This window comes from Dipodomys ordii, unplaced genomic scaffold (genome assembly GCF_000151885.1).
Source record: "Dipodomys ordii isolate 6190 unplaced genomic scaffold, Dord_2.0 Scaffold15, whole genome shotgun sequence".
Taxonomy (NCBI): domain Eukaryota; kingdom Metazoa; phylum Chordata; class Mammalia; order Rodentia; family Heteromyidae; genus Dipodomys; species Dipodomys ordii.
The window spans coordinates 8,616,996-8,634,347 of record NW_012267231.1 but is presented as its reverse complement, the minus strand read 5'-3'; the positions used below and the strand labels follow the sequence as shown (position 1 = coordinate 8,634,347).

Here is a 17,352-nt window from a genome sequence, read left to right as displayed (position 1 = left end):
GCCCCGGCCCCCCCAGGGGGCTGGCCGGGGCTCTGGTTGCGGGCGATCGCGGGGCCCCCGGGTGAAGGCGCGTTACCCGAGGGCGTGAGTTCGAGCCCCACGTGTGTCTCTTTTCTCTTTCTTGCCTCTGCTGTTGTTGTTCAGCTGTTAGTGTGAAGGTGGCGCACAGAGGGGTGACAGTTAACTTCGCTCACGAGTGCCTTTCCTTCCGAGCGCTGTCACCCCCTCTTCCCTCGATCTCTCCCAGACCCACCCCGCCTTCCTCCCCCACAGGTTGTAGACTTGGTTTTCCACGTAGCGTCTAGTGAGTAGTAACGGGGAGCCCGGAAACGGTGGGGCAGAGGGGGGACCAGTGCCGCCGTGATGCTCCCACCCAGGCCCCGTATTTTTCCAGGAAGTCACCGGGGAAAAGCGACCGCTTGTTTCTCTCCGCACACCCCCTCCTCCGCTCCATCATGCTCTTGGTGTGGGTGCGAGCGCGCGTGTGTATACGTGTGTGGGGCGTGAGCTCTGGGCCTAGGCACTGTTCCAGAGCTTTTTTTTTGGGGGGGGGAGAAGGGGCTCAAGGTTGGTGCTCTACCACTCGAGCCACAGGTCCACTTTTGGTGGCCATTTGAACAGAAGAGTCTCACGGATTTTCCTACCCCGTCTGAGGTCCTTAGATCTCAGCCTCTTGAGTAGATAGGGTGACAGGGGTCAGCTATCCACACCCGGTGCATTTATGCTCTCAGGAGATTTTGTTACCTAGTTATTTCTCCTTTGCAAGATTGAAATGTTTGGCCAAGTCTTGTGTGTTCACCTCTTAGGTGTTCAACGGTGGAATCTCTTCCCCACTCCTCAAGGCCCTATAGTTGTTTGGATGTATTACTTTGAGGCTTAGTTATATAATGAAAGTGCATTTATCTGCGCAGCAACTTGTCTCAGACTGATGGCCAGTGACTCACGTCTGCTATTTCCAGGTAGTCACCAGGCTAAGATCCAGAGGATCTCACAGTTCAAGGCTAGCGGGGCAGAAAAGTCCACTGTAGTTAGTCTCCAAAATATAACGAGTTTTTTTGTTTTGTTTTTTAAAGCCACTGTTGAGGCGTGGCTCAAGTGGTAGAACCATCAGCTGAGCAAGTGCAAAGACCTTACACAGTTCTGTTCTGGTGCTTTAACTTCCCCTCTTCTCCTTAGCACTCCCCTCCCCTCTGGGATAAGATTGTGGATTGTGTGATGGTAGCCAAGGCAGCCACAGTGAAAATGCACCTGTGTGCTCAGCTGTCTGCTGGGGTACTTGCTGAGCTTTGGGGAATCCCGGGGCTGTTACTTAGCATTAAGTTTCTTGCAGAAGGCTAGGATGCCAGCGTCCCCTCCCCCCATCCCCCTGGGCACACATTGGTTTCTACACCTTTCTGAAGTACAGGTAATGTTGAGAACACGTATTTTGGTATAGTACTTGGGTGCAGACCTTTCAGCTCTCAAGTATGTACTTGAACTTTGGTTGGGCTCATTTCTTCTAGCATCTGGTATGAGGCACTCAACTATACCAGTGTGTGAGTGGATTGTTCACTGTGATTCACCACTGTGTGATGTGCCCCTAGCCTTCAGCTCTGGGTTGGAGCTGGCAGAGGTGAAGTAAAGGGACCAGCCGTGATGTCCTGAGCACCTGCTGATGGATTCCACCCATGCGGCCTGTTGGAATGCCAGTGGGGAGAACTGCTCCAGTGGCTGAACAAACGCTTAGGCACTGGCTGTTATTAGAATCGTGATCATACATGTAAAGATTCTTATAAGTATATGTTATTAATATTCCTGTTAGCAAATATACCCATTATCCTTGTCTTCATGGCACAAGGGCACCTAACTCAATGGGGATTGTTTTCCCTCTTAATTGTTATTTATAAAGGTGATGCACCGAGGGGTACATTATCAGGTAATGAGAACATTTCTTTTTGGACAATGTCACCCCTTCCCTCACCCTCTCCTGGTTTTTTCCCCTCCCGCCCCTACCCACCTGTTGAGTAATTCATTTTCAACAGAATGTCCAGTGAATACCACTGCTGCATTTGTTCACCTTTTGTCCCTCTATTTGTTACCCCCTCCCCCCTCTTTTTGTTACACATAAACAAGCAAGACAAGAAGACAAAAGCGTTCCCATTTCCTGGAATTCATTTTGATATTTTATATGATCAGAGGCATTGCATTTGACTTAGTGTTCCTCCTAAGAGTGTCCTTTGACCTCTCTGTGTGAATGCCCAGCGTCCTGTATAATTTAGCATGTCCCGGTTCTTGTTTTCTATCTTCAATACTTTGCACAGTGTCTGACATCCAAAGACTGTAGGTCTCTATTTCCTGCATAAAGGAAAGCTTTGAGTCAAATTACCTTGAAATAAAATGCTGCTGCTGTTTTATGGGACCTGTTGATTATTAATACCTCCTGCATGTATGTTTCCCCTCCATTTGACAGGTTATAAAATTCCTGTCATAGAAAATCTAGGAGCTACCTTAGACCAGTTCGATGCTATTGATTTTTCTGACAACGAAATCAGGAAACTGGATGGCTTTCCTTTGTTGAGAAGACTGAAAACCTTATTAGTGAACAACAACAGAATATGGTAAGTGACTGCCAGTAGAGAGGATTTTTTTTCCCCCTGGAATAAATGGTGTGGTGCACCTCCTTCTTGTAAAGACCTGAGAAGTGAATAGCACGTTTCCATAAAGACCCAGAAATTCATTTAGCGTTGGGCCAGTCTCTCCCATTTATCTTCTCAGAAATCTTGTATTTTTTGGGGGGGGGGTCCAGTTGTGAAGCCTGAACTTTGGGCCTGGGCGCTGTCCCTCAGCTCTTCAGCTCAAGGCGAGCGCTCTACCACTTGAGCCACAGCGCCACTTCTGGCTTTTTTTCTTTTTGCTTATGTGGTGCTGAGGAATCGAACCTAGGGCCTCATGCATGCAAGGCAAGCGCTCTACCACTGAGCCACCTTCCCAGCCCCTATATTTTTATAATCATAAGAATTCTGTCCTTTAAATTGGAAATATGTTACTATGTATGGAGGCTTCTAAAGCAGTTGTCAGGGGATCTATAAAAGGATGTGAATGTACAAAAATTTAGGGATGAATCAAACTTTTTCACTGGACATATGTACATAATGTTATTTTTTCACAGCTAATATTTAGGATATAATTTTTTGAAATTGAGATTCTGTTGCCCTCTTTTCATCAGCTCTAGATTTTCTTGGAGAAAGTTATTGGAGTTTTATAAACAAGTATTAGGTGGTAAGTTGGGGGATTTGGAGATAATCGTTTTCATAGACTCACTATTCTCTTATAATATGGTATACTTTTAAAACTAAGCTGTGAGAGACTGGGATTGTAGCTTAGTAGTAGAATGTTCGCCTAGCATGCATGAGGCCCTGGGTTCAATTCCTCAGGACCACATTTTTAAAAAAAAAAAGTCATTAACTCATAAAAAGATAATTAAAAAAAAAAAAACTAAGCTGTGCATACAGAGTCAAAGGTCATGAGGTATGCTGTTTCTTCTGCTTGGGAGCCCCCACCTTTGTTAGTGTGTCTGGGGAGAGGGCCAGGAGGATGCTAAAGTCACTGCGTGTTCATCCAGCCTGTGGCTTGGACTACAGGGACAAGCTGTAATGTGTCTGAGAGCCTCTGAAGATGGAGCCTGCTTCATTGTTCGCTTTCTCTTACTAACTGCCTTTGTTCTTTATTTTAGCCGCATAGGTGAGGGGCTTGACCAGGCTCTGCCCTGTCTGACAGAACTCATTCTCACCAACAACAGTCTTGTGGAACTGGTGAGTTGGGTAGGGGGTGGGATGGGAGCAGAGAGATGTTTTTGAGGGATAGGGTTGAAGCACCTGCGTGCTTCTTAGGGAAACTGCAAAAATTGAGAAAAATAATTTATTTTGCTTTCACTCAGGGCCTCATACTTGGTAGGCTAGCTACATCCCAGCCCAGAAAATTTCACAGAGAATGATCATTTTTGTCTATTGCTTCATTATTTCAGAATCTGGGCCTTTAAGGTTATTTTGCTTTTATGGTGTTTTTGTTTTTAGTTGTTGTAGTTTTGAGTCTTTTTTTTGTGTGTGTGTATGTGTGTGTCTCTGTCTGTCTGTCCATCTGTCCTAATTCTGTTCACCTTGACCTTGTGTAAAGTTATTTGATGAGCATTGGGAGGTCCTAGCATAAAAGACTTTTCCCAAAGACAGCCCGCTCTTGTAGGCACTTGGGAGGTATGACATTGCACCAAGATCCTGGCCCGAGGTTCTCCACGTAATACCTTGCTCCAAACATACTAGCTCTCACATTGGTTTCTTTTCAGAATCATCCATTGTGCGTTGCCATTGCAGGAATGCCACAGGAAGTTGATGTTGAGCCAGAGTTAATACCAGACTGAGAGAAGTGCAGGTGTTGTCACCAGTGTGTTCCATAGAAGCTGGTTAAGCATTGGTTGTGAGCTAGGTGTCAGGGCAGAGAAAATAAAAGCTGGTGGGGCCCTTGCTCTCAAGGGAGTCTCTGTGTCAAGATAGGAAATGGGTAGTCTGCGGTGTCTGCATGCTTACCAGGCGGCCCTTGTTTTTACAGGGGGATCTGGACCCTTTGGCATCTCTGAAATCACTGACGTATCTAAGGTATGAAATTTAAAAAGGGAAGTCCTTAAAATAGCACCTATATTAACCTTAACTTTAAGGCAATCAGTTTATAACAAGTCTCTTCCAAAACCAAATGTTGAAAATGCTTCCTCAGTGGTGTTTGGTAGCAGAAAGGCTGGTGGACTCTCCTTCAGGGACAGACACTTGCCGTTCAGATGGAGTTTTCAAGTGCAGTGCCATGACCAGGGTTGGTATTGTGCGCTTCCTTTTCTCCTAGCATCCTAAGAAACCCTGTCACAAATAAGAAGCATTACAGACTGTACGTCATCTACAAAGTCCCGCAGGTTCGAGTCCTCGATTTCCAGAAAGTAAAATTAAAAGTAAGTCATATTCTGTTGGTTTTTAGTCAGTGTTGAGTTGTGTGATTTTCTTTATCTTTTTGTTACTCATTTGCCTAATCTAGTAGCTGATCATTTAGTGCATGGGAAAGAAAATATTAAGTAAATTTTCTCATGCAGAGCTTACGGCAGGACTTTGAGCTGATACTCTTGCATTGGGCCATTGCAGTGTTGGCAAAATGTTAAGAGCCACAGGCTGGGTTGTCTGCTTAGCTACATTTCCCAAGGAAATGTAGAGTTCACTAGAATCCACTTCTGAGCAACTCTGATAGGGTGGCTTATTTCTTCTTGGGGGTCTATTTTCTCTTCCCCTTCTTTGTTTCTTTGAGTCCCTTATTGGCTGGGAGAGGGAGCTCACCTCAGGAGCTCGCACGGGGGGCCATGACCACTGGGTCTTCTAGCTTGAGATGGGCTTGTTGGTGTTCTTTCCAGTCTCAGGTGCTTAAGGAGTAGTTCTTCCGTGTTTTCTGAGGAATGCATCTCAGGGCATGTGGTATTCCCGTTTGCATTAACTCTGTGTATGGTATTGCTGTAGGAGCGTCAGGAAGCAGAGAAAATGTTCAAGGGCAAACGGGGTGCACAGCTTGCAAAGGATATTGCCAGGAGAAGCAAAACGTAAGACACGGATATCCAACTTAACTCTACTTCACCTTCAGAAACACTGCCTACAAAATTGAAGGGAAAACTGCATTCATGAATGCAGTACTAAATTCGGGCGTTTGTGGTCTGTGACGACCTCTAGTCCATCCTTGACGTGGAATTTCTACCCCGGCTAGCAAAGCAAATCTTTCCTGGTTTTCATCTTCATGCATTATTGTGTGCAGTTGGGCTTTCTCTGGAGGAAGAGGAGTCTAGAGGTGTTTCTGAAGGAGAGAGTTCTTGTATCAGTTTGTTAACAAAGATAAGATACTACACTGGTTTTATTACTTTCAAAAGTACCTTTTTGAAAGTAAAAGAGAAGCAACTTGCAAGAGTTGGGATTTAACAGTATCTTCTTTCTCCCTCCCAAGCTTTAATCCAGGTGCTGGTTTGCCAACTGACAAAAAGAAAGGTGGCCCATCTCCAGGAGATGTGGAAGCAATCAAGGTGATTTTGTATTCTTTTGTTTCCTGTTCCACAGCGGAGAGGAGGGGTCGGGATACACAGGACAGTCGCCAAGTTCTGAGCCATGTGCACTCCTTTGCCCACTCCAAGTGGATCAGCTGTGTTTCTAGGAGAGAAATTACCCTGAAAGTACTTTGTTGGGACTTTGATTTGAATTCATTGCACAAGCTAGTTGAACTGAGGGCATTGGAGTGAAAAAAGTCTTTCTCATTTTCCCAGGATACATTTATCACTGAATGGTTGTTACCATGGCATACTGTTTCTAGACTGATTGTAATAGGCCAATAAAACCTTTCCCCCAGTTCAGCACTGTGTAATGTTCTCTGGAAAAGTTGCTGTGAACTTCTGTGGGCATTTTGCGGACGGTGCATAGTCGATTGTAACTAATTGTCCGTCTCTGTGGTTTCTTCCAGAATGCTATAGCCAACGCATCAACTCTGGCTGAAGTGGAGAGGCTCAAAGGATTACTGCAGTCTGGGCAGATCCCTGGCAGAGAACGCAGATCAGGTCAGAAAACCCTGTTGGTCTTTGTACTTCAAACAATTCAGGTGCTGTGGTCAAGAATGCTATGAGAAAGTCTTTGGTTTTGATTTTTGCTGGTACTGGGTCTTTCTGTACCTCTCCAGTGCCTGGCACCCAGGAGCCATAGAACTAGCGTGACTTCTGCCGTGTGGTTTTCTGCAGGGCCCACCGATGATGGTGAAGAAGAGATGGAGGAAGACACTGTTGCAAACGGGTCGTGAGCGATAAACTGTCCTGGACAAGTCTTGGTTTTGGAATGTGGGTTTGTGGCAGCAAAGTGAAATCTATCAGCATTATTGAAACACTTTAAACTGCTGATTTTTTTTTGGGGGGGTGCTATGTTTGGAAACGTAAATGTCAGTTTTCTACAAATAGTGAAAATAAAAGTCACATACATAGCAAGCGTCAGCGTGGTGCTCCATCATCGCAGTTTCATGTGGGAGGGTGGCGTCTAGCTGGGCGTCCTTGCCATGCGTGGATGTGTGCATTGTAAGTCTAAGACTCTGCTGGTTGGGTGGTGGCACGTGAGGGAGGGGCAGCATCCTCCAGCCTGTGTGAGGGTTTGGGGGGCGGAGGCGGGGCTCTCTGCTGGGCAGGCCAAGGGATGCTTGCCCCAGCTCCTACAGGCTCTGTGTTCCTTGTGTGCTGGCCTCACTAGGAAGGATCTGTAAAGTACCAGTGCCCTGGGCCCCTCTCCACATTCCATTTTCCTCGGTTTGATTTTTAAAGTCCTTTGGTGAGTCTAAGTGTGAAGAACACTTCTAAATATTCCAGAATGGTCTTTTGGAGACTAAATATAAACTGATAAGCTGGCCTCGTGAAGAACGCTCCCCGTGGTCTGACTAGGAGGAGAGCTGCAAGGAGCAGTAGCTTCTACGAAGCCTCAGGTTTGAGTAGTGCCCCATGGTGGGCGGGAGGAGAGCCAGGCAGGCTGTCAGTGTCACCAGTGAGAGGCCGTGTGCATAGACTGCCTTCCCTCCCACGGGCCCTGCTCTTAGGTAGGACAGTGGCTTTCCCTTGTGGCTGGAGCTTGTGTCAGTGGTACAGTGCATGCTAAGCATGGATAAGGTCCTGGGTTCAAACCCCAGCACCCCCACAAAGAGTAAGGGTCCAGTTTTATGAGTTACCTTACTGAGTGGCTCTGGCTATTGAGAAGCCACGGTGAAGTAGCTGTGACTGAGAGCTATGAGCCATTTTCCTGAATGAACCTGGACAGAGGCCCCCTTGGGCACCAGACTCCAGTGGGAGTATTGGAGGCACAAGGAGAAAAAGCCCTGCTACATCAGGTGCGCCGTTGTTCCCAGAAAGGATTTTCCAAAGCTGGCAGAGGACCAGAATACTTGGCTTTACCCCAACCCAGAACATTTTTAAGCTTCAAGAACAGAAACTTGTACCAAGTGAGAGTCGTGCAGTCCCAGGGGGACTGAGACTTCAATGGGCTTCATTAAGATTGATTTGAATCTTATTTTTAAGATGGATTTGGATCTTACTTTTGTGATGTTGCCTATAATCGGTCAGTGCTCTGGTTTGAGTTCTAAGAACTATACATTGAAGAAATGAGTAGTTATATTTTGTGGACATAATTAGCATAATCTAAAGGCACTCCAGGAATCTCCAAAAATGTCAGTTGCAAGGAATAGGGCCTTATTTTGATATTTATTTATTTTTATTTTTAATTTTTTGGGTCTGGTCGTGGGGCCTGAACTCTGGGCCTGGGCGCTGTCCCTCAGCAATTCAGCTCAAGGCTAGCATTCTACAACTTGAGCCACAGCGCCACTTCCAGCTTTTTTTCTTTTTGCTTCTGTGGTGCTGAGGAATCGAACCCAGGGCCTCAGGCATGCAAGGCAAGCGCTCTACCACTGAGCCACCTTCCCAGCCCCTTATTTTGATATTTATGAAACCACTGTCAGCTATTTGCCTTTATACTTTAGCTGAAGAGGCAAGGCTTGTGGTTGATTGTACCACATTAAAAAAACCACTTCAAAACTAGTTTTAAGCAACTACCACCATTTGGTCTCATCACTAACTCACTGACTGGATTTCATTGCACACCCATGGATGACTTGAGTGTCCTGGAAATACATGTCTCAATATCTTTGGCCCCTCAAAGCCTGCACTCAAAACCAACCCACTTACCTCTGCCCACTTGCTGTTAGCCAAAGCAATAGCACTTGGTGAAGATGATATCAAATGATGGGGAAATCACTCTTTGAACCTGAAGGCTAGAGCAAGGCTATGGCCGCAAGAAGGAATGATGAATCTGGGCCAGTCATTTAGTCTCTGCAGTCAGTGACAAGTGGGAGTTCTGGTTGCTGTGCACCTTTATCCCATATCTGCAAATAATACCTGTTATATTCAACAGAGTGCTCCAGTAACTATGGACCTAGATTAGGTACTTATCTCTTAATTCAAGGAACAAAGATGACACCGGAGCCATGCTAGAAACTGAAGGCTCTTTGTCCATACACTCAAAAGTCCATTAAATCTTAGTTAAATGTATACACCTCTGTGTACATAGAGTCCAGCTGGGCTGAAGGTGTGGCTCAAGTGCTACAGCACCAGCTTTGAGCAAGCAAGCCAAATGAAACAGGAGTAAGGGCCTGAGCTCAGGCCCCAATAGGAAAAGAAAAACAAGATGTTTCAATATTTTCCACAAGTGAGAAGAAATGCTCTTTCCTGAATTCACATTGATGGCTACATATCCAATATCCTGATTTGAAGTATCTACTTTTAAGATGACTGACACAGTGAAGAAGAGATTGCAGGAATTTCTCTGCCATGGCCTATGAACTCCAGTCCTTCAATAGAAGTCTCCATTAACTTGCCATTCATTTTCAGATAATACAAGGAAATACCTGAGGCAGACTAATTCTGTGAAGAAAAGAGATCTATTATGTCATTGTTATAAAGGTGCTGTACAGAGGGGTTACACTTACATATATGTAAGTGTACATTCTTTTGGGACAATGTCACCTCTGCTCTCTCCCAGTAGAAAAGAGATTTATTTAGCACAGTTTTGACAGATGAAAGCCCAATTTGTGTGGTGCAGGCTCTAGTAAGGCCTCTTGGCTGTATCTTGTCACAGGGGAGTATATATGTGTCATTGTACATGTACTATAGCACACTCATTTCCTGTAGGCTCCACCTGATAGATTTTCTCAATACCATTAATATAAAATGGAATTAAATCACCCAGGTTTAGGAATACACTTCATGCCAAGGGCCATCTTGAGCACACTGGGGAGCACTTGAATGACAGTGGTGCCCATTGAGGTGCCCTTTGAGGAACTCCACAAGCCAGCAATGGATGGTGGCTCTTGCTTCACTTCACATCTGGGTCAACCAGGCAGTCACTATGATGGGCACAGGAGCAAGATTCATGCCAAGCCATATGAAACTAATTCCAGACAGGAAGTGTCTGCGCTGAGGGTTTTAAGATTACATTCAAGCCTTACTGGGCACTCCTGTGCCAATACTCTTAACTACTCAGGAGGCTGAGATCTAAGGATCACAGTTCAAAGCCGGACTGGGCAGGAATGTGAGACTCTGGTTTTCAATTAACCACCAAGAAGCAGGGAGTAGAACTGTGGTTCAGATCGGTAGAGCGCCAGCCTTGAGTGACAAAGCTAAAAGCATCCAGGCCCTGCGTGCATGGTGAAGGAGGGATCCATCCTGGGAACTGGCTTGTGTCTGAACTCCCAAGACCCTCCAGCTCTAATTCAGATAGGGTGGTTACAGTTCCCACCTAAATGGCGGGTGGGGGTGGAGGAAGGCCAGGACTGGCAGAGGTCACCTGACACTGCTATAAACAATGACATCTGGTGACAGTGGCTCCACCCAAAGCCGGAGACACGGAGGTGGCGATTCCTTTCCAACAGGTTCGGGATCAAAACCTCCCGACTGCTGGGGACGTTTTTGGCCGGAAAGTAGGAGGAAAGTGCCATCTTCCGTGTTTGGTGCCTTCCTGCAACGCTGCACGGCTGGGGTCGCCGATCTACCAGCCCAGACACCGAAAAGGCCCGGGCAGGGGTGAGGGCGCCAGTCCGGTCCTCGGAGGCTCCTGACCGCCTCGCCTCGCCGTCCAATCAGTGCACGATGACCCACTCGGTCGGAAATCTGAGGCCAGCGATCCGCCCACCGCGGTAACACCCGGGAATCTTGAACCCACCCCCAGCTCGCCAGGGAATGCAAAACCAGCTTCCGGTCCGCCTTGCCTAGGCCCTCCCACTGCCGCTCCCTCTCAGCCACTGGCCGAGCGTCGGGGCGGAGTCAATCCGCTATTGGTTGGTAGCAGGGCCGCGTCGGGCGTGCCACGTGTACGTAACTACAGACCGGAAGTGTTGGCTGAAGGCGACGCGGGCCGGGCCGGGCGCCAGTCGCCACCATGGAACCGGACGGAGAGCAGCTGTCCACGCGACCGGCCCTGGAGACCGAGGGGCTCCGCGTCCTTCACGCCACGGGTGAGCCGCGGGCCGCGGCCCGCGCGCCGCCGGCCTTCGGGGCGCCGCCATGATCGGTGGGACGACCTCCGCCGCTTCGGGGCGGGAATTAGGGAGGCCTGGCCGGCCGCCGGGCTTGGGCAAGGCCTGGGGTGGGGTGCGGCCTGCACCCCGAGTGGACGTTGCCCTCCGGGGTCCTTTGCTCTGGGTGCCGCCAGGCCTTCCGGGGGCAGACCCCGGAACGCCCCGGCATTTCCCTCCAGCCCCCCCCCCTTCTCCCCCTCACACCCTCTGCTGTCACCCCAGTCGGGGAAACTCCTCTTCGTCTTCCAGAACCCCAGCTGCTGTGCCCCACCCTCCAGAGGGTTGAGAAGTACCCCAATTCAGTGCTCCTTAGATTGAGGCGTAGTTTTTTTTCTTCTGTGTGCTCCGCTTTTTCTCTGAAGGGCTGCCTCTAGAGACATCTCCACTTCCGGCTGTTTGCTGCTCTACGGGAGATAAGAGTTTCACGGATTTGTCTGCGATCCTCAGATTACAGCCTCTCAAGGAGCGAGTTGACAGATCGTTTCCTCCTCTGGAAAGAGGAGCTGCGCTCCTTGAACTTGCTGGAGTTCAATTGAGACATGTCATTTTTAGTTTCTGAAACCTTTTTTTTTTACCCCCCAGTGGGCTCCCTGCTGGCCACCTATGGCTGGTACATCCTCTTCAGCTGCATCGTCCTCTACGTGGTCATCCAGAAGCTTTCCACTCGTTTGAGGGCCTTGAGGCAGAGGCAGCTGGAACAAGCGGAGGCCGCTGTGGGTTAGTGCCTGACATAGAAATGTGGGCGGGACTCTGCACCTGCTTTGGACGTTTAGAAGTTAGTCTGTTGTCAAAAGTAGCAAGAACACGGTTGAGGGCGTTTTATGCCTCTGAAGTGGGTTTGGTTGTACGTGTAGTGGTTTTCTGGTTTGTTTCAGAGATGTTAATGAGTCTGGAAAAGCTACATGATGCTGCACATATTTTGAGTGGCTTTAATATTAAGATGAATTAGAACTGGAACTTGGTGAGTTCTTTGTACTTGGTGGGTCCACCTACTGGGTTCCGTCTAGAACCGTGACAGGTGAATAGAATGTCAGCTGCGGGTTTTCATATCCACCTCCTGTGTACCTGGAATCCCAGCAACTGGGGAGGCACAGGTAGGAGGACTGTTGTGTGAGGTTGGCCGAGGCAAAAAATCAAAAGACCCCAGTTGAAAAAATAACCTAAAATAAAACAAAAAAGGGCTGATTGAGTCATTCAAGGGGGTGGGTAGACTATAAGATTCTGAGTTCAAACCCCAGTATCCCCCCCCCCATCCTTAAGGGGGTGGGGGCTGAATTCCAATTACATTTGGTTGTCTGGGAAACTTCTGTGTCATAGGGCAGTCTTTTATCAGCTCCACGCTACCCTTTGTGGGTGTGGCCAGGAAACTAAGTACAAACACAAAGTAACACCTGAGATATAGACTTCCCTCATTGAAGTTGAGTGAAAACTTTGTTAAGCAGGGCCTGTAATTCCTAGCTACTCAGGAGGTCCAGAGCAGGAGGCCAAGATCTGAGGATCTGGCTTCAAAGCCAGCCCAGGCAGGGAAGTCCATGAGATTCTTATCTCTAATAAACTACTCAGAAAAATCAAGTGGCACTGTGGTTCAGAGTGATACCGCACTAGCCTTGAGCAAAGAAGAAATCATGAGTTCAAACACCACGACCAACAAAACCTCAAAACAAGTTGTCTTGGAACACCATTTTTTAATTTATTTTAAATTTTTTACAGTACTGGGATACAGAGCTTTATGGCCTGCCCACTTGAACCACTCCACCAGCCCTTTTTGTTTTAGGTTATTTTTCAGATAGGGTTATGTGCTTCAGCCTTGTACTAGCGTCCTCCGTAGTAGCCTGGATTACAGGTATAAAGAACTGCACCCTTGCCACCTTGAGCTGAAGAGCTGAGGGACAGCACCCAGGCCCAGAGTTCAGGCCCCACCACCGACCAAAAAAAAACTGCACCCAGCTAGTTGGTTGAGGAGCAGTCTTGCTAACTTGGCTCTTGCCAGCCTTAAACCTCAATCTAATTTCCACCCCCTGATGAGTTGGGATTGCAGGTAAGAACCACCAGCCCAGTGTTATTTATAGAAATGCTAGTCAGAAGGATTTTTCTTTCTTCTCTATGAAACAAGAGTAAAGTGTCAATCGTTTCTTTCTGATAGAGGCCTGGGCTAGTGAAGTGATTGGTAAAGATTCAGAAAACTGTGTGTATTGCTGGGAAGGGGGATTCCTGGGGGCTTGAGTTCAGGGCCTGGACCTGTTCTTGAGCTTTCTTGCTCAAGGCTAGCACTCTCACACTTGAGCTATAGCCCTGCTTCTGGCTGTAATTAATTGGAAATAAACAGGCTTTCCTGCCTGGGCTGGCTTCAAACTGCAATTCTCAGATCTGGCCTTCCTGAGTAGCTCCGAACTACTGTAATCCTATTACAGGTGTGAGCTACAGGTGCCTGGCAAGTTTCATCCAGAAAACTTTTATTTGTTTGGAGACCTTATAGACTGGCTCCAAGTGAGGTCGCCACGCTGGATAATAGAATCTCTCAGTGGCCAGGGAAGCACTTAGATTTCAGTAACAGGGCCACTACCCCAGACATTCTGCAGTAGCATTTTCATAAGGTGCCTAGAATGCCTCTGGAGAGATCAATATATAGGAAAAGCTAAGGACAGTGATGGAAGGACAGTCTTCTGTCACCATGAGCAGCAGAGCATGCGCAGATGTGTAGGACTGCTCATGTAACACCTGGGGTTGGTTGGCATTCGTAGCTCTGGTGACGCAGGATTGGTCCCGTTTGCATTGTGCCTTCCATCTCTTTTTTTGATTATCTTAGAACCTGATGTGGTTGTTAAACGACAAGAGGCCCTAGCAGCTGCCCGTTTGAGGATGCAAGAAGAACTCAACGCGCAAGTGGAAAAGCACAGGGAAAAGCTGAGGCAGGTGCGTGCTGCTGTAGCTGCACACTACACACACACACACACACACACACACACACACACACACACACACACACACACACACACACACACACACACACACACACACTGACCCTGGAATTGGAACCCAGCACAGTTAAGCAGCTGTCCCCAGGTGACAAGGCTGGCCTGCTGGCCACGCCTGGTGCTCCAAGAGTTCTTCCACAGCCAAAGCCCTCCTTGTGAGGGGAGCTCCACGGCGCCCTGTTCTCATTCTGCTCCACACACAGTGTGTACAGCAAAAGGTCTTGGGGGCCTGTCTTCCTTTCTTCTCCCTTCCCCTCCCCTCCCCTCTCCTCCCTCCCTTCCTCCCTTCCTTTCCTTTGGTGTCTGAGCCTGTCTTCCTATACCATAACCAAAGTTGGCCTTGAACTCGTGATCCTCCTGAGTGCTAGAATTCCAGCTGTGTCTCACCACACCTGGCTTTGTACAGCAGCTTTTCTGAGTAAAATGAGGGCAAAGATTTGTTTGGGGAACTTTTGTTTTATTTTGGTGTCCAGGGACTGGGGCTTCACCTCAGGGCCTTAGAACCCCCACATGGCTTCTCCTCCTCCCCCCTCAAAGCTGGTGCTCTTACCACTTGAGCCACCCTTCCACTTTTCGCTTTTTGATGGTAAATTGGAGATGAGTGTCTCCAGGACTTCAATCCTCAGATCTCGGCCTCCTGAGTTGCTAGGATAATAGGTGGGAGCCACCAGCGCTGGGCTTTAGGGACCATTTCTACATGGTATAACTACTTAAGGATTTTTTTTTTAATTTAAAAAGAAAAGAATTGTCAGAATTGGCATCTTTGGGAACAGCGGTAGCTTCTGAATGTTGTCTAATGTGGGATTCTCTCTCAGCTTGAAGAAGAGAGGCGGAGACAGAAGATTGGAATGTGGGACAGCATGCAGGAGGGCAAAAGCTATCGTGGAAATGCAAGAAAGCCTCAGGTAATACTACACCTGGCCCAAGTCATGTTTTCTAAGTAGCTATAGTTGTAGTGTTGCTGGGGATTAATTAAACCTGTGACCTCTAGCATCCTAGACAAGTGCCCTGTCCCAGAGCTATATCCTCAGTCCCAAGAGTATGTTTGCATTGATTTTTAATTTATTTATTTTTGACCGGTCATGGGTTTGAACTGAAGACCTAGGCTGCTTTTGCTCAAGGCTAGTGCTCTACCACTTCAAGCTACAGTGCCACTTTTGGTTTTCTGATGGTTCATTGGTGATGAGTCTCTGGAACTTTCCTGCCTGGTCTGGTTTTAAACCATGATCCTTAGCTCTCAGCCTCCTGAGCAGCTAGGATTACAGGTGTGAGCCACCAGCGCCCAGCTTACATTGGTTCTTAAGCCTGTGTATGTTCCAACAGGAAGACAACACTCCTGAGCCTTCTACATCATCTGTCATCCCCAAACGGAAGTCTGACAAAAAGCCTTTGCGGGGAGGGGGTAAGTACCAAATCAATGATTGATGACATTTTCTTTACCTCTTAAAAGTAAGATGATATAGCTGGGCGTAGGGATACATGCCTGCAATCCCAGCACTTTGAAGGCTGAGATAGGAGGATCAGTGGTCTAAGAGCAAGCCCAGTGCCAGTGGCTCACACCTGTATTCCTAGCTACTCAGGAGGCTGAGGTCTGAGGATCATGGTTTGAAGCCAGCCTGGGCAGAAAAGTCCATGAGATTCTCATTTCTAAAAAGCTGAGATGGTAGAGTGGTAGTCTCAAGCAAAAGCAGCTCAGGGACGGCGCCTAGGCCCTGAGTTCAAGCCCAGGACTGGCACCAAAAGAAAGTCTTAAAAATTGAGGCAGGGGTGGGGTGTAAGATTCTCTTTATTTCAGTTGGTCTATAAATGGAGGCAAAGCTTAGATTGTAGAGCTGGAATACATAGATGGATCCTGCCATCTGGGTCCACGGTTAATAATGAGTGTGATTGACCTTTTGGAGGGGTGGGGGACTGGTTCCAGGACTTGAACTCAGGTCTTCAAACTCTGACCAGGCTTGCTCATAGCTGATACTTTACCACTTGAGCTGTGCTTCAAGTCCAGCTGGTTAATTGGAGATGGTTGGGGGGAGGGGGCAGTCTCATGGTCTTTTCTGTCTAGGTTGGCCTTGAACTTCGATCCTCTAGGTCTCAGCCTTCAGAGAGCCATTCCCTCTGCTGGCTTAGGCTGCCCTCTAACCCACTTCCTCCCTGCGGTTCCAGGTTATAACCCTCTGACGGGTGAAGGCAGCGGCACCTGCTCCTGGAGGCCAGGCCGCAGGGGCCCATCGGGTGGATGAAGCTAGGAATCCTCGTCCTAGTGTTGTTTCTGGCATTAGCGAGATGAACCCTTGATGCTCCATTCAATTGCCTTACGCACGCTTTTCGCAGTGGCTAGCGGGGGAAGTGGGCTGACGCCTGCCCTTGGTGCAGCGAAGGACTCGGTCGGGTGGGTGCGAGCATTGCCCCCTGCACACTCTGAGGCCCAGCGGGTGACCACTGACTTCCTGGCTGGCCGCTAGCAGACGAGGCAGGGAGCACCCACGAGAGTCCCTGCGCCGTGCGTGGAATGATGTCTTCCTTATAAATGGTGAGCCACCAGTGAGGATTACTGATGCGACAGTTGATGGGGTTCCTTCCTGTATAGTCACCTGTACAGAACTTTGTAGAAGAGAAATTGTGAATATTAAAAAGGAAAAAACCAACAAAACCAGAGTAACCTTGTTAGCATCTTCATTCGGTGGAAGGCGGTTTCTTTGTGAGTTCAACTTGGTCTGACATTAAACAGCCTTTTACTCTTCCCAACCGGTCTCTTAACTGATGGCCCAGTACCCACATCCTTGGCCCAGCGCTGAGCAGTGGCTGGGGCAGATGGTGGCCGTCACGTGGATTTTAGTGGACCTCCTTGATCCACAAAACCCCGGGCATGGGCTTGTTGAACCAGGGTGAAGACTTCCCTTGCTCCAAGATGGCGCTTACCGTGGGTAGCCATGCTCACTGGGTCCTCGCTGCCTGACTGCACTGTGGGTTCCCGCGACCTCCACCCTCATGACCCGGTCACATCCCAAGCACCCACCTCCTGCCACGACCACACCACAGTTAGGACATGAACCAAGAATGATGGGGTCCTTACGTGTGCCTATTTGTCATTTGCAGCAGGCAGCCCTCCCATCTCCCCCCCCCCCCCCGAGCTGAAAGGAAAGAGAAGGGTGGCTCAAGTGGTAGAGCGCTAACCTTGAGCTGAAGAGTGCAGGGACAGCGCCCAGGCCCAGAGTTCAAGCCCCGTGACCGACCAATTAAAGGT

At 48.2% G+C, this 17,352-nt stretch overlaps 2 protein-coding genes across 2 annotated transcripts; both read left to right on the top strand.

The window, feature by feature from the left end:
* The first annotated feature begins 2,106 nt into the window (after positions 1-2,106).
* Positions 2,107-7,016, top strand: Snrpa1 (small nuclear ribonucleoprotein polypeptide A'). The gene is made up of 8 exons (XM_013012185.1): positions 2,107-2,597; positions 3,713-3,791; positions 4,582-4,628; positions 4,867-4,969; positions 5,523-5,602; positions 5,998-6,073; positions 6,505-6,598; positions 6,776-7,016. The coding sequence occupies exons 1-8, from the start codon at positions 2,428-2,430 to the stop codon at positions 6,832-6,834; spliced, it is 708 nt and encodes a 235-aa protein (XP_012867639.1). The 5' UTR covers positions 2,107-2,427; the 3' UTR covers positions 6,835-7,016.
* A 3,919-nt stretch (positions 7,017-10,935) lies between these two features.
* Positions 10,936-16,763, top strand: Vimp (VCP-interacting membrane selenoprotein). Its single transcript, XM_013012190.1, has 6 exons — positions 10,936-11,073; positions 11,719-11,853; positions 13,943-14,049; positions 14,927-15,016; positions 15,435-15,513; positions 16,272-16,763. Exons 1-6 carry the CDS (start codon positions 10,998-11,000, stop codon positions 16,346-16,348), a joined length of 564 nt encoding a protein of 187 aa, XP_012867644.1. The 5' UTR covers positions 10,936-10,997; the 3' UTR covers positions 16,349-16,763.
* Positions 16,764-17,352: the final 589 nt, after the last annotated feature.

Coding starts and splice junctions, on each gene's coding strand:
- Snrpa1 (XM_013012185.1), top strand. CDS start 2,428: ATGTTTCCCCTCCATTTGACAGGTTATAAAATTCCTGTCATAGAAAAT. Junction 4,629..4,866: donor AAATCACTGACGTATCTAAG/GTATGAAATTTA, acceptor CTTTTCTCCTAG/CATCCTAAGAAACCCTGTCA. Junction 4,970..5,522: donor TCCAGAAAGTAAAATTAAAA/GTAAGTCATATT, acceptor GTATTGCTGTAG/GAGCGTCAGGAAGCAGAGAA.
- Vimp (XM_013012190.1), top strand. CDS start 10,998: ATGGAACCGGACGGAGAGCAGCTGTCCACGCGACCGGCCCTGGAGACC. Junction 11,074..11,718: donor CCGCGTCCTTCACGCCACGG/GTGAGCCGCGGG, acceptor TTTACCCCCCAG/TGGGCTCCCTGCTGGCCACC. Junction 14,050..14,926: donor ACAGGGAAAAGCTGAGGCAG/GTGCGTGCTGCT, acceptor ATTCTCTCTCAG/CTTGAAGAAGAGAGGCGGAG.